Here is a 24,217-nt window from a genome sequence, read left to right on the forward strand (position 1 = left end):
ATTTGAAGCGTCACTCAATTTGATAGCTCCTTCATAATTATTATACGTCAAATCTAAATGTGTAATTCTCTTCGATATAAGGTTAGATCGATAGTGTAATCAGCGATAACTATATGCTGTGAAGTATATAATACCACTTGGCCACGTTCCAAGGTAGATTTATAAATATTTTAATCCTCTTCGATGACGAGAGATGGCAGTATCTTACAAACTAACTGGTGATGATCGTTTTCCTATTTTCAATTACATAAATATCTCTTACATGTATCGTATCACTGAATTACTTTCCTCGCTTACAATTTGTAACATTGGTTTAGATTTATCATCGTCATTCTGGCATTTTTTTTACTCCATTCTCCTCAGTAATCACTACTTTTTTTAAGCCATTCGCAGTCTAAGCTATAATCATCAGCATCTTTATGGATCTGTTTCTTGTCGTTTACTATTAGTGATGGAAGCAATCGGTTATTTCGAGTCTTTCTTATGCCTCATATTAGATTTATCTTCTAATAATTTCGATAATATCTAATGGAAATTACGAATTTTCTTGTTTCCTGAGGGCATTGATAAAGAGTTCGGTTAGAGTCTCCACTTGTTGAGGTTGAACGCTAAGTGGACGAGATATACGCCTCCAATCTTGAACAAAAAATTAATCTAAATAAATAACGAGTAGTGGAGCCATAAAGAGTAAGTTTAACAAGTGCACCTACCTGCAGACTTCCTTCTAGCAGCTATAGCTGGCTCCATTGAAAGGATAACGGGCTCGGAACCTCCTTGGTAAAGACCTCTAAATCCTAGAAAAGGGTTTATGATTCTGGCCAAAATCGACTCCAACTTTAATTTATTTTTATTTGGAGGATAGCTATCATTGACTCCCTGAAAGAAATTGCCACATTTCGAGATATTGGTCATAAAATAGATCGTTTTTTTGAATTATTTTTCGAGTATATGAGAAAGATAAACTCGCCAGACAAAATACAAGGATATTCATCTATTCAGATAAATAATCGATCATTTATCTTTCGATTATATCTATTTTTTTTTAAAAAAATCGATTTTTGAATTTACCTGCAAGATAAGGAACATGTGCTTAATTCCGGGGGAAACTTTATAATTGACTTTTTGTAGAGCTTCTGTACTAAAACAAAAAAATTATATTTAAAATATTTAAATAATTTATTCCAATGTATTGCTATATTATTCAATTGTTGTTATAGAATATAACTAATAATAATAATAATAAAACTCACCTTCAATTTTAATTTTTAGTAAGATAAAATCGCGAAAACTAACAAGAGCTGTTTGCCTAACCGTCAATATTTCTTTAGTCTATTAAAAATTGCATATCATACGATTAGAATTAGTCATATAAGATCTAAATATTATATAATTCAACATTATTTAACCTTAATTAAATACAATATTGCTTCTAAAGCAGGTAAAATCTTCTTAAAAAAATAATTCCAAATTTCTTCCAGCATAACTAATAACTTTTCACCTGTATAGAAAATCAATATAATATTTTATATAAATATTTAAAAAATTTTTTTAATATTAATTTTCAAATTTATACCTTCTTCTAGCCTTATATTCTCTCTCAAGATGATCATCCCTCTTGGTAATAATTCTTGCTGAGGGGAAGACATTCGACTCATTTCAACATCATTTATCACCCCAAAAAAATTTTTGTCACCAACTTACCTTATAATAATCGAAGATAAATGGTCCCGTTTTTGATCCTAAAATATTTCTATAAAATAAAATAATATAATATTTAAAAAAAAAAAAATCCAAAATTTCATTACAAATACATGTTAACAGTTTACCTGATATTCTCATGGAGACTAAACAATTCACCGGGGTTCATGACATCTTTCTGCTGAAACAAACTGACAATTTTCTTCAACAAACTACGAAATTTGACTAAAATTTAACAAGAAAAATCATTTTAAAAGCCAGAGAAGAGATAATAATATTTACTTATTCCAATCTTGATTCTTTCTGAAGGTGTGTTGTCTGTCTAAACTCGAAGCAATGTCTAAGGTGACTATCCCATATTCGGGTACTTGCTGTAGAAGGGAGGAAGTCCTAGGAAATGCAGGAGAAGATAGAGAATTTATAGCGTGTTGCATAGAATGCACAGATGAAGATTTCATACTTAAACGTTTCAAAGACATAGTAGAATGTTGTTTAACAAAGTCGCTTCTCATATTTATGTTCTCTGCTTCTTATCAGAGAAACTACACCTATTAGATAACCCCCTTATCTTATCGTCGACTCTGCCATATTTTATGAATAATAACAATAAATATATACATTTGTTAAGTTTAAAGAGGTATGCAACTATATACCTCGCCCATTTTTCCTTACTTTTAAAACTATTTTTAAACTATCGGCTTATAAAACTGGAAAGAGAAGTTAATTAACCGATAATTCTAAAATATTTCTACTATTCTGTAACCCATTAGAACGTATTAAATGTACGATATACGATAAAGTTGGTGAATAACAGCTGCAAATCATCCTTACTCCTAGCTTCGGTCGTGACGTGTCAGATAGGATAAACCGGTGTAAATTTACATGATGATACTTTCATAAACACATCATCTACACCTTATTTCCTAATCCGTTTTATAATTGTTTAGTTTCGTCTAGCTTCAAATTAATTATATTTTTATAAAATATATTAAAACTAAATATACGCGTAACAGAAAAATTTCTATATAAAATTATAAAAGAACATGCCGTACAGTACCTATCCATTTTCTTGATTAAGAAACAATTGGTGACTTATCTGCTCTTATCAATAAAATGACTTTTTATTTTATTATTTTATAACTCGAAAGTGTCGCCATTTAGAAATTTCTTAAAACAATATTCGATATTTAATTTAAATCTATAATAAATAATATATATATATATGTATATTTAATGTTATCTGTGTAGGTATTAATTCGTAATTTTAACACGGAAAAACCTTTTATTTTTGTTGTTTTTGACTTCACTTAAACAGTAAATTTACTCTGTTTAATGCTTGAAAATACGACGAAAATATATATTGAAGCCATATATAAAAAAATAAATGATACTTTTTCATTATTAAATCTATCTAGATAGCAATATTTTGAAGAATAAATTCGATAGAAAGAAAAAAACTGCACTCAAACATGGATTCATTTGTGTGCAATTCAGCAAGAATCTCAACAAATCGATATTTAGAGGGCCACTTCGATAACTGGTTTTCGTTAACTAAACATAAAAAATAATTAAATTTAGTTACTTTTTTCACAGAAATTTATGAAAATTTTTAAAAAACAGAAGGAAAAGAAAGAAAGAAAAATATATTCCAAATGGATACTCATCTTCGTAAGAAGTGATAAAAAGAAAAGACATAAATACCGTAGTTAGATAGATTCGTCTTAAAAATCTAAATCCCCCGATTTAACGATTATTGCTCATGTTTTTATAGTCTTACTTTAATAAAACTAATATCTAATTGTTAATTTGAAAAGTAGTTTCTTTACGTAGATGACTCTAGATACGAGTATTAAATGGCTAAGCAACAATTCTTCTAATTGATATATTGTGAAGATGGACTTAGAAAGAAAGGAGGGAAAAAATAAGATCAGATAACAATTAATCCTATTATAAGAGAAAATTAAAGGTAGAATCGAACAATCGAAACCGCAAATCGTAATAAAAAAACATAAAGATGATTAGATCTACCAGAAGGATTATGTGAAAAATAAGCGTTATAACCAAGAAAAATTGGTTAATAGGCTTTATTCTAAACTAATAACACAATAATTAAAGATTAGTCGTATGGATAATCGTTTAATGTGTTCTGTATCTATCGTCACGCGATCGCTTGAGAGAATGTCGCGTCGCGTTGCGTTTATAAATCCAAAATAGGATAAATATTATTATTAATAAACTATTTGCCTTTTACTTTTCCTAATTATTAACAATTTTAAGCGATTTTACAAAGGTTAAAATCAATATTTCATTTGTTTACGTGCATGCTTTATGTTTCGTATTAGAACACGCCGACTTCGCGTCGCGTCGCTTAAAAACTTATATTCAATGCTTATAAACTGCGTAATAATAATTAATATATTAAATTATTATATTTTTTTCATAATTAAGAATTTTAAATTGAAAAATAATAAACAAAAATTCTCTTATTTAAAAAAAAAAAAAAATTGTGTGTATACATAAATAGGAATTGTTTTAATGTCGATGAAGAGAATGAAACGCTAGATGGCAGCACATCCTCGTACATTATTTAATCAATGTTGCCACAAATAATAATAATTTGGTTAATTCTTATAATAAGATATTAACAATTAAATAATCCTCATAATAAATTAGATTCCTGTAGATAATTTAAATTTTATATTGTGACGCTTGCTAATTGAAGAGGACGATGTAGAAGAAATTTTGAAATTGTTTACGATAAATCCTGTTTAGTATTTAATTTGTAATTTGAGGATTAATTTGGATTTTACAGAGAGAATTTTTTTCTAGTTAATTTTGAAGAAAGTAAATCGACGCTAGAGGGAAGCACTGAAGGGAGGCATGTTGAGGAATGGAGTAATGAGATGTTCGTAATGAGGATGAATTCTCATGTTTCCTTCAGTCATATAAAAAATTCAAGGAAAACTCATCATTTTTAATGTTATTGAATATAAATGTAGTCTTAATTTGTCATGTAATATTAATAATTTCGGTTAAATTTTAAGAAATTTTAAAATTTCCTTGCTTTGTTTACATCTCAGAATGCAGGTTTAAGCCACTTCAGGATAAATCTTTGTTGACTTTCAGCAGCATGAATTACTTAGTAGATTAAATTTATTTTGAAATATTTTGTTTTTTTCACCCCTTTCAATTTCTCTTTGGTTGTCATAAAAAGTTTAGCAGTGATTTTAAAATTAAATAATAAGTTATCAGTGAGATTATGATGTAGACATTGTCATTTGATGTGTCATCACCAAAAATGTCAAGAGTCACCTATTAGTGGGTGCAAACTCTGCTCCTTTGTCATTGTCACTAGTTCTTTTCTTCCACTGTCAGTTTGATAACTTTGGCGTTAGGAGTTGTCATCCGTACTCTGGAGATTCTCTCGCTTGCATTGGAAAGGGCAATCAAAACGTCTTGTCCGGCAAAGGTTCTCTGCAACCGCTTCTGCTCGGTCCTTGCAACAGCCGTCACGTGTCGCCGAGTTTATTGACGTCTCGGAACACAGATGCGGACGACAGCCACCACGTAGAGAACAAGGTGTACAAAATGAGCAGATTTGTCAGGCACGGTCACTGCCAGAATGTTAGTAGCTGTGATGAACATGCATCTCACACTTGTTATTGAAGTGTCCAAACTTGATTGGGTTTATCAGTATTGATTGTACCAGCTATTTTTATCATTTATTTACTTTATACATTTATATATATATATATAAATATTTTTTTTCCTATTATAAATTAATGTTATAAAAAAGATTTAGTGCTTAATTAGATTTATTAAAATTTATTTTATAACTTTAATTGAAAACTTTTAATTTTTATTGATTAAAAATAATAAACAAAATTTAAAATTATGTTTTTAATAAAATAAAGATAGTCACTTATGTTATAAAATATCAAAGGTTATAAATCTTTTTTTTTTTTTTTTCAGTTTTTAAATTTTAACTTAAGTATTGTTTTTTCTTTTGGCTTAATAAATGCTATTGTAAATCACACTGACACACTTTGAGAAATAAAGTCAATTATAAATTTATTTAAAATAGATTATGTATTGTTGTGCCGAGTAAAATTCCCATAGGTCACATTGCAATAATTTTCGCCTTGCCCTGTTGGACAATTATTTGGATACTTATTCAAATATTTACATTATTCTTAAGGGAATATATTTCTAAATTTGGAACATGGCAAAGTATACCATAAGGTTATTTTGTGGTATATAATATACATGTATAAACATATGCTCGTATAATTATTCCATTGAAATTTAAAAAAGTCCAAAGAAAATGTTTCCTTTCAACTGAAAATTCTCATTTCAAATTAAACTTTAATTCTATATGAGCTTGTATTATCTCTTTCTCTAGTGGTTTCCTGTTAATTATGTTAGTTGTGTAGACAAGAAGACATTAATCAAATATCTGTCAGTAATGTTAATGACTATGAGTATTTAAAATATTTTTCTCTTTACAGTTTACTAACTTTATAGATTCAAAATTCTTTTTCTCTTCTTTAGGATATTAATATTGAAACTCTAAAAATTTTTAAAAGTAATTTGATCAATTTTAATGATTAAATATTGAAATTTATCAAAAATACTGTTTTAAAATTCAATTCTTTTCTATTGTATTTAACAAAAAAATATTTAAGAATTTTTTTTTAATACTTTTAAATGCTTTTACACAAATTTTAACATAACTTTAATTAAAATGAATGGATTAATTTAAAATTAAGTGAAAAATATAGATATAATACTTAAATATAATTAGTATATAAGTAATTATTTTTATAATTATAATATATAAAATAATGTGTTTTTTACATTACTAATTCAATGTTTTGGTCAGTAGTATTTTATAACTGAAGTCTCTTGGATAGTTTGAAGATCAATAATCAATATAAAAACAATTAAAATTAAAAAAAATTTTTTTTATATATATATCAAATACCAAGTTTCATCAGAGAACATTGATAAACTTTTCTATTATTTTGCTTAGAACTTTAACTTTTCTAGCTAAAACTATTGATGAACGAGTATTGCGGATTCCTCAAAGTTAATGACACGTGATATTGCATTGCCTTTTATTCCCGGAATACTTTGGAGAGATGAGAACCGTATCTATTTTCAAGATGGGATACACCATTAAATTAATAATTTCTGTCAAATGTAATAATTATGAAGGTAAGGTTTAAATTTTAGGCATTTATTTAATAAATTATTTGTATCATGTTAATGGCATTTATAATATTTAGAAGTATATTTAAACAAAAGTATTTCATGTAAAAATGTATTGAAATTGATTTTATTTAAAGATTAATAAATGCAAAGTTAATAATTTCTATAACATATTTTTAATTAGTATCAAAATAATACCATTTAAGAAAATTATTATTATTATTATTTTTTTTTTTTAATAAATCTTGCAATTTTACTAAAAAAATTACATGTTAAAGTGCAAAATACGATTGTAACATATGTATATACCAACATAAATTCTCTTCTGAATTACTTAACATACTTTTGCATTATATTGCACACTAATGTACAGCCATCCTTTGACAAATTGAACTAATGTATTATAATTACTAATATAATTATTAAATTTTAACATTGAATATAAACTTGATATTCATTTCATAATTAATAACTTTATTATTAATATTTATAAAATTTATGGATAAATTTTATCTCGTATCGATAATTACATGGAAAGGTTGTTGCAGAAAACTTGAACATTTTAGGCATCATTCAGCATATTAAATTATCAAAACAATTTTTTTTTTATTAATATAAAACATTTATAAATTTATTATTGAGGTTAATTCGTATTATGTTTGTTCTTTGTTGAGTATAACAAATCATAATTAATTAGTTAAGTTGCTTAATTAGATTACTTATATATATATATATTCTTATAAATATATATCTTAAATACTTAAATATGATTATAAACATATACACAACAATTATAAATTTTCATGAATTGATAATTATATTTAAGTAGATAATAATCTATTATATTAATTTTTATCAATAATTAATAATGCAATTTAACATTTGGTTCTGTTTATTTATGCATTTGGAATTTGCTTCCTTTCATAAAATAAAAACAGTACAGAAAATTTAATTTCTCAATTTTTTTTTTACAAGAATCAAATATTTTTAAACTTTTCGAAGACAAATAATTAATATATTAATTTTAAATGAAAATAACAAAAATCTAAAACATTTTGTATTACTTTTTTTATAACATATCATTAAAAAAATTCATTTAAATAAAGAAAAAGATGTTTAGATTCTTGTAAAGATTTACAAAAGTTTTTTTATTTACCTTCTGTCATACTTTTTATTATACAATTTAAAATTTTCATGTTTTCATCTTTTTTAATTACATTATTAATGCAAATCTGATTATTCTTCAATTAAATTTTCACTTGTTAATGATATTTTTTTTAAAAGAAGATTATTATTATTATTATAATACGATACGAGAAAATAAATAATCATTATAGTTATTTTATATGATTTATCAATTTTAAAAGAAAATAAATGAATAAACTTGGTGCACAGGAAAGATTTTTATTATTATTTTTTTCAAAGCAGGAAAGAAACATTTCAAAAGAATGTCAACATGTAACAGTTTTTGAATCAATCTTTGAATAAATCAACAGTAGTTTGCAACAAAATGGAAAATTTCCATTCAAAGAATATAATTTATACATACCACTTGTTTCATATTCAAATTTTGTTAACATGTTCTGTATCCTTGCACATCCATTTTGTCATTTTGTTCTTCAAAGTGAGATTATTTATAAAACAATAAATGACAAAAATGTCATCTTTATAAAAATTGCTTATTTGGTTGACATATAATAAAATAGCATCATCAAATATATAAAATAAAATTACATATATAATAAGTTAATATAAAAATATTAAATTGACAATCGATTTCCGAAAAAACAAGATTCAAATAAATTTTATACCCAATCCGAAATATGTTCCCAACAAAGAGTTTTCGTGGAAAGTTTGCAATAAAAAAAAATTTCTCAAAATTGTCAATAAAGTTTAATTGAGACACAAATAACATTTGCAATTACAATTTTATAGAAGTTTATGGTGTCAAATTTATTGCTCGTATTTTATAACCTCTCATATGGTAGATTGTTAGTGAGAATGGCGGTAGCTTATGTTCAAATCTGTGCACAAAAGTGGAAGTGTTATTTTCGGTTAAGCACTTTACGAGAACTTTCCACCACCAGACCTCTCTTACCTACTTTGATGCCCGGAGGAACAGACCCACTTGATATATAACCAGTTGCAACGTAATAATCCAATAGGGCCCAAGCAATATTTTCACCTAATTTAATATCTGTTTTTAATATTAAGGCAAGAATCAGAAGGTTAAAAAAAAAAATAGAAAGAAAAAAACAAAATTATTTTCTGTTCAATATAATACTGTAGGATACAGCTATCTTCCGTGTAAGCCGTCACAGCTTTAGAAGGATCTTGTTTACTTCTGTAACCATAAAAACTTACTTCTAGAGTGTAACAATTGGCCTTGCTGGGTAGCATATTTGTAAAAAATCTACAAAACGAAATCAATATTGAATTTAATATTTCTCCCTCTCTCTTTCATTACAAATTTTTCTTTTCTGTTCTTATTTCATCATTTTTATTTAATCTTAAAAATTAATTTGATTCTGTTTTAACAATACTACAATTTTTTTTCTGTAACTCATTTATGAAAATTTATACTTCAATGTTCACCTTATTAATTAAATTAAATTTTAAAAATAATTAAAAGAAAGTCATTTTGAAATAATAATAATAATGAAAGAACGAGAATTAATAGAATTTTGTGAGAATATTTTATGTATTTTCTTGAATACTGACTAAATCTTTTAAGCGATAGAATAAAAGAACGATTCTATTTATTAATTTAAGTCAGAAAATAAATAGTTCAGGCAATTTTTCTTCATAAATAATTTATATACAGTAAAGTACAATTGCATTTTACTAGAAAGAACCAGTAATAAGTTCCTGTTTCTTTCTAATAAATATAAATCAGAAAGTAACTTCAATCTATTTTTAACCGCATTCTTTCAAATCCCTTTCAGGGTTACTCTTTAGGGTACCTTACTTACATCACTTGTTCATGTAAATAAGCAAATGTTATAGCATAATTTAACTTTAAAATGTAGAAAATATTAAAAGAAAATGTTTGCAATTGAAGAATTTTGTTTTAGTTTTATATAGATTATTTAGAGCATGCATTTATTTAAAATATTATAAGAAAATTTTTACACGCTATTCAACACACTCAACCTTAATTTTATATAAAATTAAGCTTGAAGAGTACTTCATATATCATTTTTAAAGTTGTTATAAATCTGATTTGAACATATATTAAAACATTTAAAGAATAATAATGATTTAAAAATAAGTCCAATATATTATTCATCGATTTTTATACGTACTAGAGACTTTTAAATAATTCTGAATAGTCCAAAAGACTCAAATATAAATATTCATACTTCTGTTAAGACACTTCCTGCTTCATGACTTTTAAATTTCTCATTTGATAACCCTTCAAAAGTTTATCTTTGATACAATCAAAATTCAGCTTGTAAAAAAAACCTACAATTTATTTCTCATAATTAGCAAGTTTTAAACATTAAAGCAAACCAATTTCCAAACTTTTCAATTAAGAATATTTATCTCCATTATAATCTTCTATATGCGATAAAATTACTGCAACAAAAGAGCACCAAAAAAATCTAAATAAATGAAAATCAATCAAATTGAATTAATTGTTTAGGTTTCCTTGCAAGTAATTAAATAAAAGTAGTTTTGCTGCTTATCTTTTTAATTAGAAATAGAATTTCCTTCCAATTCTGTTCAAGACAAGCACTTAAATTTGTCTGAATAATTCCAAAAGGAAATTAAAGTTAACATAGTAGCTTCAGAATTTTTTCTTTTTATCTACTGAAATCTCTTCTCAAATGATTTATGCACAATAATAGTAACCATACAATCATTTTTACAACAAAATATATATATATAATTTTTTTTTCAATTAAAAATGTCGTCTTATAATAAATTTTACCATTCTACAAATGCATATTAGATGGATTTTATCACTGATAAACATCTGCATATGTTTAATGTCAATTCCTTCATATCCAACTTTGCAAACTTCCCCTATCTATATGCAAAGAAAATTGAATTTAAAGTGATAAATGGCATAAAATAATAAAATCGATCTTCTGTAGAATTATTTTTGTCAGAACTCTTAGCTTTCAATAATTAAATCACTATTGGAATTAATTTTAGAAAGCATTTTAGAAGAAGGTATTCTTTTTTTAATGAATAGATAGATATAATAAATGATACGAAATGTATCAATTTAATCAAAATATTTAATATGGAGGAGCAGAAGATTTATTTAAAAAAAAAAAGAAAAAAAAAGATGAAGATTATAATGTAGATATGCAAATTGAGCGCATTGTGTGATGGGATCAAAATTTAGAAAATTGTCCAGGGGTTACTTTACAGTAGAAATAATTTTTTATGGTATCCTTTTAGTATTTGATAGATCCAGCTTAATCATGAGAACTTTTTAGATTGATGTTGACAGAAACCATGAGTAAACAGCTTCCCTCTCTCGTGTGGACAAACGTGGACATTACAACTCCCTCTTCTCATTATTTGACCATGTGGCTTGTGGACCGTGAATAATCTTGTTGGAGCTTCTTGCCTTGTTTGACTTTTCCATCCTGGCAAAGACGATTAACTCCAAATGGCTAAAGCTCTTCCAGACAAAATTTAAATTTTTAATAAGACAATTTAAGCATTCAATCGATAATTTTTATGGTTTCCTTACGAAGGCGATTATTAGTACGGTAGCTGGATTGTAATTCTAATATAAAAGCAGAAATTCTCTTACGGAATGTTTGGTTCGATATAAACAAGAATAAAAGGAAAAGGAAAATCCAATAGAAAGCAGGCATTTTCTATCGGAAATTGATTCCAACTTGGTTACTATTTAAAAGAAACATAAAAGTGTTTGACTGCAGTCTGTGCAATTTGCTATGGACCGGAAACAGAACATAGAGAAAAAGATGGCTAATCCATCAATCAGCATCTCTCTCTCTCTACCTTACAGACGGATCGCATTCTTCAGTTTAACTTTTGTATCGATGAAAATGCCCCACATTCCGCTTCTCCTTTATGTTTCGATCGAAAATAAGGTGGATAAGATTTTTTTATTTTTAAAGTAGAAAAATCTTTTGCCATTTTCCATTTTTAATTCGCTCCAGATAATTAGCGGGAATCGATTATGAACTGTAATAATAAGCTATGGTGCATCATCAGTCAACGATGTACAGAAACACTGCTGCAAATTTGCCTAATTATAACATCGTTCAAACTAATTCAATCACGGATATCCGTCAGTGGTTATGGATCGTGTTAAGTGCTTAATAGAGGTGCCAGGAAGGCAATGCTTCGATTTGTTCCGGGTGACTTTCAAAACTCGGACGTTTTCTGCTGACGATCGGCGCCATTTTTTCTCCTATAGACGAAGACAGGATGTCTGCAATAGTTTTTCTGAGAGTACCGTCTCGGTTAAAATGCAGAATGCACTCTAAATTCCACTCTGCTATAAAAATTTATTACGAAAACGCAAACTAAAAAAAGAAAAAAAAACCTCTAGTCTCATTAAAGAGAACTTTGATGAGTTAAAACTTTACCTTCTCGAAGTTCCGGATTTACTAGGATCACGGTTATAGATGGTATTCTGAACCGAAAAATCGTCAGTCCAATTGCCTAGATGCTTTGGAAAAAGTGTATGACGTTGGAAACGATAGACATCGTCGAAAGTGCTACCATAAACAAATGTGCCGAGCAACGAAGTGTGAGTGTGAAGATCCAAATACATGTCCACTTCGTCATCCTGTAATTAAACCATGAAAATATATTATATCCTACTTTCGGTAAACTTGGCTTGTCAAAATGATAAATTTTATAACTGTAACTAATCATTTTGGCAAACTTACAGTGCATAAAGTGATTATTAATGTGAAGCTAGCAGAAACGGATTACTCTTCACTTTTATTATTTAAAATATCTAGGACATAAAATGCAGCAAAAGGTTCGGACCGTTATTATTATTATTTTTTTTTTTTTTTGGTTTAAGTATTACAGAAATCGATTCTTTTATTTTTTCTTTTATTCTTTCGATTTTCTATAATCTATAAGGTATGGTGAATATAAGTGAAACTAGTAGCCTAATAGTAACAGAGCCTTAAAAAATAATAATGTTTTTGCATAAAATCCACGAAAAGGAAGCAATTTTTTACTTAGAAGTTATTATATATGATGCAATGACCGTATTGCAGTTCGAACCCATCGATTATGCATTTTATATCGGAAAATTATCCGTATTTTCGATATTTATTCAGTGTCCAACCAACACGAAAACTAAGTTAAAGATGGAAAATTATGGTAATTTTTTAAGACCATAAAATTTTTGCACCAACAACGTGTTTTGACTTCCTTATATATTATAAAAATCTGACTCCCTCAAACTTCCTCCATTTTGGTTCTAGGCTCGATGATCTTAGTAATCGGTATTTCGATCTCTTCGATTTCCTATTCGTTTTTCTATGCTAAGACAATCAAGAATAAATCCGGTAGCGTAATGAAATCATAAAACATGGTATTTTTAATATAAAATCTGTAAAAATAACGTTACATAGAAGATAAAAGGCATTAAATTCATGAATATGTTGCATTCGAACACGTTCTTCATAATTTTTTATGCCAACTCTAAACATTACGTTTGGTGTTCTTTACATGTGTAATTTAAATTCGATTGTATGAAGGATTTAATGAAAAAAAGATGCGTTTTATTACTTATTATCTGAACTAAAGTAATGATTTTTTTTTCGTATGTTTGAGCAAACTACCGCCAAGAAAGAAAAATCTGAAGGTTAAAGAAAATCTTTCTTGCATAACGATTAAATTATAGTGGGTTCGAACCCCATTCTATATTGACTCTAGGCTCGATGGCTCTGGCAATCGGTATTTCGATCTCTTCGATTTCCTATATTCAGACCTTATGGTACATGGAAGAAAGTGAATCTGGTGACTTAGTATCGCCAGGACCACCCAAAATAATGGTGCTTCTGGTATAAGTGAGTAAACTAGAAGAATATTTAAGACGATTTCATTATTCATGAACGGATCTTTGCACAAGCAGTTTTTCATTTAAAGCTTATTATTAAAATGACATCTGAACTTTACAAAGCCACCGTTACGAATCGATCCATCTTTACTTTTAAAAGCTATCAAAGTATTGTATTTTATTAAGCGAAAGATTCATAATAAATGATTTAAAATGTTCTATTATTAATCATTATTCAAAGCAACCTCGTTTATCTTGACATTGCCCAAACAAGCTATCTCTTGGCGTTAACATACTCAAACGTATAATCTTCCTTTATTCCTCCCCCTTCTTGTATTTTTCTCTCTTTTTATCTTTACAAATAATCGATTATTTATAATAAAAAGTTTGTTTTAAAAGGAATATTATCGTTTTAACACAGCTTTGTTGCCGGCTGATACTTACAGGCATACGAACAACACTCTACAAAGAATGACTGATGACTCTGATCCACTTCCTGATATTCCCTAATCCAGTTTTTTAATAAAAATCCATCTTGTTTTAGATATTTTCGATTAAAAATCTCGCCCCTCTCTTCGTTAATAATGAATATTCGTAAGAGATTAAAACGTTTTACGTGTTTTAATATACAAGTGACGCTAAATACCGATCGATTATACGGGCGAAACTGTATTTTAAGTGTCATGTCGATGGCTCCGAAGCGCTACTTAGAAACTAAATTAAATTTTCGACTATGTCCGAGCTATTGGTTTCCGGATAATGTGTGTCAAAAATACAAAATAAAAGAGAAAAATTACATTTACCTATTTAGCAATAGGAGAGAGAGCGAGAGAGAGAGAGAAATCTTTAAATGAACATTGGCAGCTGTTACTGACTCGACTACTAAATCAGTAACAGCTGAAATTCTAAATGGTCCTAAGTAGCTTCTCATTAAATTGTATTAAATTTCAAGAGGTAGTAGAAGATAGAAAAGCCATTATATTACCTTTTTCATCATCAGTCTATCTACCAGCTTCTTTGTGGCGTGCAGCGTCGGATGAGCCAGAGGAGATGTTTCGTGCCAACATCGATTCAAATCTGTGCCCAAAAGGGAGGTTCTATAGAAGATACAGACATAGGGCCAAGTTATAAAAAAAAAAATCTATTTCACAGACACTGAACTTGTTCAGTCAGACGTGACAATGAATTTTTTTTTTTTTCTTCTTCTTTGTTCCTCTTTTGTTGTCTTTCTGATTCCTCTTCTTTAAAAGGCTTTGGGAGTCAAGTTGTAATCTTTGTACCAGACAATTTACAAATTTGAATTAATTTAATGGAAAGTTATTAGATAAATGTGGGAAAATGAATAATGTAAGATTTCTTTTATAGATTTTTTTGCTGTTTTTTTTTCTGATGGAACGGGAAAAAATATGTAATTTTTCAAAACAGGTTAGGTGATAGAAGAACATTATCGTAGCACAATTAAAGCAATCTTTTCATGTATTAGCCATTTACTTTAAGAATCTCTTCAAATTCCCAAGTAATTGATTTTCTGGCAAGAATAAGAAATTGCAGTTTTACCAAGATGAGGTGATTTTTTTTTTTTCGATTCCATCAGAGAAAAAAATAAATCTTATAAGAAATCTTTTTTTTCCTCTTCGTATTCTCTCTTTGCTTTTATACTCTAGCGATCTGTTCTTGACTACAACAAAAACAATCAAGAAAAGAAGCCAGTAAATGCTTCCATTAATCTTAATTTTTTTTATCACGTTTCATTCTGTCTCGGTTGTGACTTTTTCCATTTTTGATGGAAAAGTATATCGAAACGGCAAATAAAAAGTAAGAAAAATGTAATTGAAAACCTATTTTATGAGAGTTTAAACTCACCTATAATTACCTACGAAGACTCCATCCGGGTTGAGCATTGGGATTATCTTGAACATCACTCTTTCCCTCAAGCAATGAGCCACGGGATGATCACTTACCAAGAAATCAATCAATCCTGAAAATGCAAAAAGTAACTTAATGATGTATTTCAATATTTGCACAGTGTTTGCAGTCAACAGGCTTTCTAGTAGAAAGGAAAATAAAACTAACCTTGACAAACAAAAGATGAAGGAGTTTCTCCCGGATGAACACGGGCAGTGATGATCACTATTTTCCTTTTCTTTTTCACGGGCCATTTGCTTTCTTCTAGTAGTTTGTTATCAAAAATGGTGATCATATCGAGACGTCTTCCTTGCTGAAAATTCGAATACATATAACTTTATATATAATCGTAATTTAAAAAATACACACGACGATTGGGAATCGAACCCACGTCCTCGTTCATTAGTATAATTTCATACCGATGCATGCGTATCATCGTAAATTCGATTTTTTTTATTATTATTAACCATATAAGTTTGATAAATCGTTTAAAAAATATAATATTTTTAATGCCTCTTTTCCATTATATCGAATTTTCGAAGAAAAAGTACAGAAATCAATAGAAGTACAGTACTGTACATGGAAGAAGATAGAGAAACGTAATACGAAACCATCCAAAAAAAAAAAAATTATTTAAAAAGAGATTATTACGACTAAACAAAAAAGATCTTTTTAGATAAAAATACTTTATAATTTTGGTAATAAGCCAATTACTATTTTTTTTTTAACTGCACAATTGACCATTACGACAATTTATAAATAATTTGGATGTTTCAAGAGGAAAAAAACATTTTTTAACCATTAAATTTGCAAAAAAAATATAAAAGAAGAAGCCACAGACATCACTCTCTTTTATAAATTTAATTTTAAATAAATATATAAAATATGCGATGATTCAACAAGAATGTTTACAACGTATCCCACGCCTTTCAGGTGTCGACGTATGTAATAACGCCACGTGTGCTGTAACAAAATCTAAAATATTACATTCGTAAATAATTAAATATTATATTAATTTAGTAGAACGGAAAATGCAATTTTAAATTCTTTAACCATGTGTGGAAAATAAATGAATAATAAAAAAGTGGCGATTTAGCGTAGCGTGATCGCTACTCGAGAGCCTCACGTCGATAACCGCATCTAGAGCCCCTTTACCTGTTCGTCGTCGACCACACCTGTACTGTTGTTTACATGCCCGTATTATTTCAGGATATTCCTTTTTATCAGCCTTCTAACATCTGTAGATGCTTGTGATCGCCTTCGGTATTGCTCCATACAATTGGATAAGCTTCAACTACTTGTGATAATTCTCAAAATTTGGATAAGGCAATGGAACTGTACGTCGTGTGTCTGTTAGCTGTTATGTAAGTGTTTTGTTCCATTATCCTATTTTTGCTATTCCTAACGATCGTAACGAAAGTTTCTTTTTGATAAAGATTTTTGTACCTTCAAACTCGCATGTTCTTGAATTATTCACGTTATTTTTTCCTATACGAGCGAAATTCTTCGAATAACCTGCAGTTATTTGTCGTTATGTTAGCGATTTATATGTGACTGGGGAATTTAATTGTTTATTCGGTTCAAATTTCTGCTGTATAGATGTATAAATGTTGTTAATGTCAGCATTTTAAAGGTGTGGAAGGTTCAACTCTTCTGTATGGTGTACTACACAAACGCATTGAAAAATAAGAATTTTGACTAAAATTCTAGTGTAAATTATAAATTTTATATGTTTATTAATCGATTTAAAGTGTAATATATATATATATATTTTTTTTTCTTTAATTACTTTCAAGATTTTGATAGATAACATTGTGAACCTTACAATAAGATAGCATCTATACCCTTTTTTTCCCCCCTTCCTAAAATCTGTCTATCAGATGGTGCAACTTAATTAAACTGTTTTGAACCATCCTAAGGGATCAAAATGACTAATTGTGACGTAAAAAAACTTTTTAAAACCGATTTACTCTCTCCTAGAGTTAAATTTATCTCCTGGCATTTTACTTTATACCAAAGTCTTTTGTCAGTAAACAGTGAAGATTTTAAATTCAGATAAGCAATTCCAGAAGGATTTCTGAAGCATCCGAGTCGATAAGATTGAAAGCGAAATGCAATTAACTAGATGTTAAATGATGTTGGAACAACTTTTTAAACATTTTTTTAACGTTTTTTTATATAGAAAATTTCCTATTTTTCTTAATAATTGTTATATATACGTAAGAGATTCTTCGCTCAGATTTTTTTTTTGCTTGCTGATTTGTATATTGAAATAATGCTTGTTTCTCGTATTTCCGTACAGGATCTTAGCTGCTATCATCATTCAAGGGATATATTGTGGATTGTTTTGTTTCTATCCCATTGCACCAGGAGTTAGACCTTTAATATACATAAGACCATCAACCAAATCACGTAAAGATGTATATGATGTGGAGGTAATGATTAATTTTTTTTTTTTTTTACTTAAAATTCTCCCTAATTATTTAAATTTAAATAGAAGTTATCAATAACGATTATTTTAACTGTAAATAAAGAAAATTTAATTAAAATTTTAGCATAAATACGTGAAAGATTCTCGTAGAAGTGATGCAAAAAATCGGTTGTAAGTTATTCTGCTTGTGTGCAAATAAATTTTTATTTTATTTTCTAGCTTGCAGTAACAATATTTACAGCAGTATTTTGAAATTTTTATTGCTAATCAAATATTGGCCATCTTTTCCCAACGGATATCTTCTCTATAATTTCTTAAAACTAGTTATAACTTAAATTTAAAACTGTTCCTTATACTAACAGTTGCGACTTTCGCTGCTGGACATTCTACATTTTATTGATTATAATTATTTTTTTATTATAGATACAAGGTTATATGTTTATAGTAACTGAAAATGCTTAAAATCTTTTTCACGTGTTGTATATTTTCGAGGAGTTAAACAATAGAAAGAAATTAGCAATTTGATGAATAATTTTTTATCCTACTTTAAGTAGGGCCTTTCTGATACTATATACCATAACAGAGGCCCTCCTGTTATTGTTTTCAAGCCTCCTACATTAAAAAAAAAAAAAAAAAAAAAAACATTGTAAAAATTGAAATGTGAAAGGGCCCGTTTATATACCTAATTATATTTATTGATATTAAAGCTGTTAATAAATAGTTTAAGCTTTAAAAATTAGTTTAAATCTAAGGCAGTATCATTGAATTATAATTTGAAGATTCTTAAATCCTTAGAGAACACACGATCCAACTTATGAGAAAGGCAACTTTCAAGCTTATTTTATTGAGCCTACTTTCTACTTTTAAAATCTAATTTTTCTCTTTACTAGTAAAAATATTCTTTTTCTAAATCGATAGGGAATACAAATCTTGCCAATTTCTAATGGATAAATATGTTGGAGATTTCTATAAAAAAAAAAAAAAAAAAGGAAAATGGGGAGGGGGGAAATCTCATTTTATTCAGAGACCGTTCGCTTTTTAAAAGCTTAAATTTCCAGAAGATATATACAAAATTCTTACGTGTATAAAATGCTAAATCGAAGAGAAACGATTAAAAATAGACAAAGTATATACATACGGCATCTTGCAAATAACTTTAAGAATGCTTCAAAGAGCACAAATATCCTAAACGTTAGCGAAAAATCCTTTCAGACATCTTGCATTTAAAAATGTTCAATGTTCAAAATAAGAAAAGCGCATTAAACTTAAATTGATAAAAGATTTAAGCGTGAAGTATCTGAAAGCCAAATTCTTTAGAATAATTGAGTCGATAGAAGGAAGGGAAAAGAAAAAAAAAAAAAAAAAAGTATCTGCTTGAGTTTTTCCTCTAGAATATTCCAAGTCATTAAGCAATTTGAATGACTCGACAGATTGGCCATTTAAAAACCGAAAATTGATTCTGTGCATCGAGTAGTATAATGGCGTCTCGGATAGACAGTGTCTGGCTCTTCTAATTTATAATCCTAAATTAAAAGGGGAAAAAATTAAGGAAAAAATAAAGAAAAAAAAAAACTTTAAATGTGAATTTATGAGGCGAGAAAGAAAATACCAATTTGACTCATAGCGCCTATCTAATCTATTGTTCGACTTTATGGTTTGAAGAGCTAGCGGTGTTAGTCAGTAAATAAGATATTTCTAATGGAGTATAGATTCATTACTTAGTTTTTAAGAAGTTCATTTTTAGTATAGAAGAAGTGGTGCATAACTTAAATTATGATGGCAATCGATATATATTATAAATGCCTATAAATCCAGGATGCTTGGCAGGTAAATTTTTAATTTAGTATTCTATAAAATTTATTGGATATCGGTTACTATAAATAGATATTTAAAAGGTTGAATAAATTTTGTTTGGACTGGAAAATTCTGATCGATTCATAAAATTGCTAAGCAACGTTAGACTATTAATTTTTCACATATAAGGAAATTTATTTAACATTGCTTATGAATGATTTTATATATATATATATATTTTTTTTTTTTTAAGGGGGAATCTATTGTTTCTCACAAACTTAATCACAATTGCTACATACTCTACAAAATTACCCATTGGCTACAGGGTGGCCCAATAGTAACGAAGACCGCATTTTGTTCGCCTTAATCAAATGTTTTATTGCTTACAAACCTTGAAAAAATTGTATTAAATAGGCAAATTGTAATGCTTTGAAACCGTTTCTTAGCTGTTCAAGACAAAATAAGGTCAACCGATGGGCAATTTATGAATCCTAAAGTATTGAATAAACTTAAAAATAAAGATTTTTAAGTTAATTAATGGATGTAAATATTTAGATTTCATTCGAAATTTATTTGAAAAAGAAAATTCTTCTGTTAATTAGAATAACAGATCATGTTAATTCTGGTATTGTTAAAATTCTTGAATATTTAAGTAGCAATTAGTGTCAAAGTAGGTCTATTTATACAACATTTAAAATAGGACTATTGTATTAGTTAGTGCATAAATTTTACTTGCTATGTATAGGAATAATTGAATGTATCCTATGAGCATAATGTACTGTACATAAAGCGTCACTCTATTTATAGAATTAATAATAAAAATGATCGATTAATATATTATAAACGTTGCTAGGCATGTGAATAAGTATACAATATGCACACATGTTTTTATATAGTCAATAATATATCCCTAATTATTAATCCTGTAAATAGTGTTACATATAAGAATAAGTAAATTATGTCCATGTAAAGTATGTTGCATATAACTTTTTTTTTGTTAGCATGTTTATATACGGTGAAACCTCCATATAGCGCCAGCATTTGTTCAGTTCTGAAATTAATAGTAAAATGAAAGTAAACCAAAGGATCTCAAACAATAAAAACGATTTAAAATAATGAGATCTACACTCAAGTTTAGAGTTTGAAAGTCGCGTGATTTGGTGATAAAAGTGTCCTTTGCAATGCAAAAATCCAACATTTAGCAATTCAGAGATAACGTAGGATAATCTAATATTTATGAGGAAGATCTGTTCGGGGATGTTCATTGACGGTGTACGAGGATGGTATTATATCGAAGTTTGATTGTATGCATAATAGAAGTTTATAGGACTCGGGGGCCCCCGAAAGCATGGAGAGCCGTCGGGCCTCCTTACAAATAACATAATGATATAGAAGTGAAAAATAATCTAGTGTAAATGTTAGTCCATAACTAAAGTTATTACACAGAAAACGGACAATGTTTTTAGTTTTTTTTTCCTCTAATGGGCCCCCTAACCCTCGTGGAGTCTGGTAGGGCCTGATAGGACCAATTACATGTCATGTACATAAAATAAACTATCATGTTTACATAGGCTAACATAATAATCTAAGATATAAAGATTTATATTTTTATTATATATTTTATTATATATATATTATTTTATTTTATATAAAATTTATATATTAAATTTTTATTTAAAAAAATCTATTCAATATTTTTATATAAAATTTTATAAAAGTTTGATAGTTATTTTTTCTCCTTACAAGAAAAAAATATCGACGGGTTTAAAAATAAGTTTTATTAAACGTATTTTATAATAAAGAAGAAGTATAAAGATACTCAGTCGAGAAAATTTACAGTAATAGTCACTATAAATAAGATTTTTGAAATTAAAGACTAAAAAAAAAAAAAGAAAACTAATTCCGTTGGAAATAGAAAATTCCATAGGAAAAAAAGGAGAATTATTTCATAAAATTTATCTTAATCTAAAGCAGTTTTTTTATAACTTAAAGTACGCCTTTTAAATGATATATAGCCTAATAAAAAAAAATAAATTTCATTAAAATTTATGCATTTATAATGTTATAAAATATACATTTTTAAACAGAATTTTCCTTTAATGGAGAATTTTTATTTAGAAAATTTTACGTAAATTGATAGGCCTTTCCTTTTTTTCTTCACTATTCTGAATATACATATATATATATAAAAAATTCTCATTTCATTCTACTCTAGGTTCCTTTAGAAAAAGTTACAAGCATGCCAGCAGAAGAAGAGAAAGAAAAAGAGAGCCAGACAGATGTCTGACGTCTGATTGGATATAAATCCTGTTACGTGACCAAGTATTTTTCTTGTAGCCTTTTATATAAACAGAACTGTAAAATGTATTATATTTACATGCCTATATACATCATGTGCATACATTTTATAGTACAAATTAATTAATTAAGTATTCCAATGGAAGTAAATCGAGTTTTTCAAATATTATTATTATTTTAATAATTTATATAATTACTTCTATTGGAATAGTAATTAAAAAGAATTTACTGCCTGTTCATTAATAGATGCCATTGTACTGTAAGGAAGAAAAAAAAAATGGAGGATTAATAATTTAGTTGTGTGTGTGTGTGAGCGAGCGTGTGTGCAATAGATTTTTGGAAACTTTTGTACTTTTATAAGACAATAAATATTGCTGTTTTTTAATAAATTTCCTCGCTTATTTAGTTTTATAACCCGTCTGCCAATGGTCGTAAAGATCCTTCCTACTGGATGCACCAGAAGTAGGTCACTCAATGTGCCACCTACTCTGACCTAATTCAGCCAATCGACCAGGACTCTTCCCGGGTCTGAACGGCAAATTTCACTTTCTAAGAGCCATAAATCAAGACCTATCAAGTTCTGTTAAACGAGAAAGAGCAGCACAGCCTGCGATGAAGGCTCCAAATCATCGGTTTAAATAATGAAGAGACGTTGGTAGAGAGAAACTTAGTTCCTGGCTATAAGTTAAACTTTTTTTTTAAAGCCCCGTATTTAAATTAGGACATTGTAATGTACGAAAAGAGAAGAGCGTGGTGTGCACCTATACAGAAATCTATATAATAGAGTGACCAATGCGGCATCACGTAAAACAGTTTATTTTCTAGGCTTATAAGTGCGTAAACTAATCCCTGCATTTTGACGATAACAGAGAGAAGATTATTTATCATTTATTTAAATTATAAATAGTGTCGAGGTTGGAAATTCTTTTAAAAGCAAAGAGAGAGAGCACGCGTTAGACCATAATTTACACCTATTTATTACACTCAATGTAATTTAGCGTAACTAAAAATAAACAAATTTCATTAATGACCGAAAATTAATCTTATAATAAGCTTAGTGTGAAAATTGCCTCTCGAGTAAAGGAGAGAGGAAAAAAAGAAAAAAAGGGAAAAAAGGAGAGCTTTCTCGTTAGGTAAAACGTCTTTACATTCTTACTACTTATCCTAAAATTGTTTCTGATCTTTAAATTAAACAAGAAACAAATTAGGATGGGTTCAACTGAGTCAACACACGCAGTTGTTTGAGTAGAGCCGAGAGTTATCTGTCTGCTCTTCAAAATACAAACAAACCATTCATATAACTTTAGAGACTTACATAAATTTCGATGGTAAATATACACATCATACAAGACTGCTCGATCTGTGGTATCTTTTTTTCTTCCTCTCTCACTCTTTCTCCTCCTCCTCTTCCTCCTCTCCTCTTAAATAAACCGCATAGGGATTTTTCTAAGAGCTTTTAGTATTATATAAAAAGCCACATCAAATTTTTCGATTCGGTAAAGTGGCCGAATAATATTTAAATAGTGTTACATAAAAAAAAAAGAATCTCTTCTTCACGTGTGAGAAAAAAAAATGGCGTTTAGGTTAAATAAGTTCTCATTCTCCTTCTTCACGTTTCTCATCAGATATAGAACGATTTACAACTTTCACTTGGAGTGGAATAAGGAATTGGAGCAGATAAAATTGATCGAAGTATCGCTACTTTAGACTGTAAAAAAGAAAGGAATAATGGTTAAAAATATCACGTTTGCTTACTAAACGTATCTTTAAGATAGGGCTTGAAAAATGGCCGAGAATAAATCTGTAAAGAGAGCACAATATCAACTTGGCTTAGTCGAGAATTTAAAATAAATATAAGTAAAAAA

General features: G+C 28.1%; 3 protein-coding genes and 1 long non-coding RNA gene across 11 annotated transcripts in view; 2 read left to right on the forward strand and 2 right to left on the reverse strand.

Annotated features, from left to right (window-relative positions):
• Positions 1 to 299: 299 nt before the first annotated feature.
• On the reverse strand, positions 300 to 2,790 carry LOC136983999 (proline-rich protein 5-like). Of its 7 annotated transcripts, none has more exons than XM_067280892.1 (10): positions 2,756 to 2,790; positions 1,981 to 2,088; positions 1,827 to 1,910; positions 1,702 to 1,750; positions 1,574 to 1,631; positions 1,407 to 1,498; positions 1,251 to 1,329; positions 1,069 to 1,133; positions 711 to 876; positions 300 to 636 (listed from the first exon to the last, which is right to left on the reverse strand). In XM_067280892.1, exons 1-10 carry the CDS (start codon positions 2,761 to 2,763, stop codon positions 536 to 538), a joined length of 810 nt encoding a protein of 269 aa, XP_067136993.1. In that variant the 5' UTR covers positions 2,764 to 2,790; the 3' UTR covers positions 300 to 535. The 7 variants fall into 7 exon arrangements, with proteins under 7 accessions (XP_067136993.1, XP_067136998.1, XP_067136997.1 ...); XM_067280897.1 differs by lacking the exon at positions 2,756 to 2,790 and adding an exon at positions 2,159 to 2,223 and having other exon boundaries at positions 1,827 to 1,876; XM_067280896.1 differs by lacking the exon at positions 2,756 to 2,790 and adding an exon at positions 2,159 to 2,223 and having other exon boundaries at positions 1,827 to 1,879.
• A 1,541-nt stretch (positions 2,791 to 4,331) lies between these two features.
• Positions 4,332 to 8,462, forward strand: LOC136984006 (uncharacterized). 2 transcript variants are annotated; one of them, XR_010882135.1, is made up of 3 exons: positions 4,332 to 5,400; positions 6,748 to 6,915; positions 8,338 to 8,462. It is a non-coding gene; the product is annotated as an uncharacterized lncRNA (long non-coding RNA). The 2 variants fall into 2 exon arrangements; XR_010882136.1 differs by having other exon boundaries at positions 4,338 to 4,693.
• A 492-nt stretch (positions 8,463 to 8,954) lies between these two features.
• LOC136984002 (cytosolic carboxypeptidase 6-like) overlaps positions 8,955 to 24,217 on the reverse strand; it is a 124,224-nt gene continuing 108,961 nt past the window's right edge. Inside the window, exons 6-11 of the mRNA XM_067280900.1 lie at positions 15,998 to 16,142; positions 15,788 to 15,902; positions 14,910 to 15,021; positions 12,489 to 12,691; positions 9,204 to 9,322; positions 8,955 to 9,106 (exon numbers count right to left, since the gene is read on the reverse strand). Of these exons, the coding sequence (XP_067137001.1) occupies positions 8,955 to 9,106; positions 9,204 to 9,322; positions 12,489 to 12,691; positions 14,910 to 15,021; positions 15,788 to 15,902; positions 15,998 to 16,142 (846 nt within the window). The remainder of the gene's footprint in view (positions 9,107 to 9,203; positions 9,323 to 12,488; positions 12,692 to 14,909; positions 15,022 to 15,787; positions 15,903 to 15,997; positions 16,143 to 24,217) is intronic.
• Positions 16,865 to 22,741, forward strand: LOC136984005 (uncharacterized). Its single transcript, XM_067280906.1, has 3 exons — positions 16,865 to 17,193; positions 18,132 to 18,264; positions 22,270 to 22,741. The coding sequence occupies exons 1-3, from the start codon at positions 17,159 to 17,161 to the stop codon at positions 22,339 to 22,341; spliced, it is 240 nt and encodes a 79-aa protein (XP_067137007.1). The 5' UTR covers positions 16,865 to 17,158; the 3' UTR covers positions 22,342 to 22,741.

This window comes from Centruroides vittatus, unplaced genomic scaffold (genome assembly GCF_030686945.1).
Source record: "Centruroides vittatus isolate TY-2023 unplaced genomic scaffold, ASM3068694v2 contig_900, whole genome shotgun sequence".
NCBI classification, from domain to species: Eukaryota; Metazoa; Arthropoda; class Arachnida; order Scorpiones; family Buthidae; genus Centruroides; species Centruroides vittatus.

Excerpts from the sequence above, each read along its gene's own strand:
- LOC136984005 (XM_067280906.1), top strand. The coding sequence starts at position 17,159 with ATGGAACTGTACGTCGTGTGTCTGTTAGCTGTTAT. Across the intron at positions 17,194-18,131 it reads GTGTGTCTGTTAGCTGTTAT|GATCTTAGCTGCTATCATCA; the intron begins GTAAGTGTTTTG and ends ATTTCCGTACAG. Across the intron at positions 18,265-22,269 it reads AAGATGTATATGATGTGGAG|GTTCCTTTAGAAAAAGTTAC; the intron begins GTAATGATTAAT and ends ATTCTACTCTAG.
- LOC136983999 (XM_067280890.1), bottom strand. The coding sequence starts at position 2,210 with ATGAGAAGCGACTTTGTTAAACAACATTCTACTATGTCTTTGAAACGT. Across the intron at positions 1,911-1,980 it reads AAGAATCAAGATTGGAATAA|TTTGTTGAAGAAAATTGTCA; the intron begins GTAAATATTATT and ends CAAATTTCGTAG. Across the intron at positions 1,330-1,406 it reads CAATATTGTATTTAATTAAG|ACTAAAGAAATATTGACGGT; the intron begins GTTAAATAATGT and ends AATTTTTAATAG.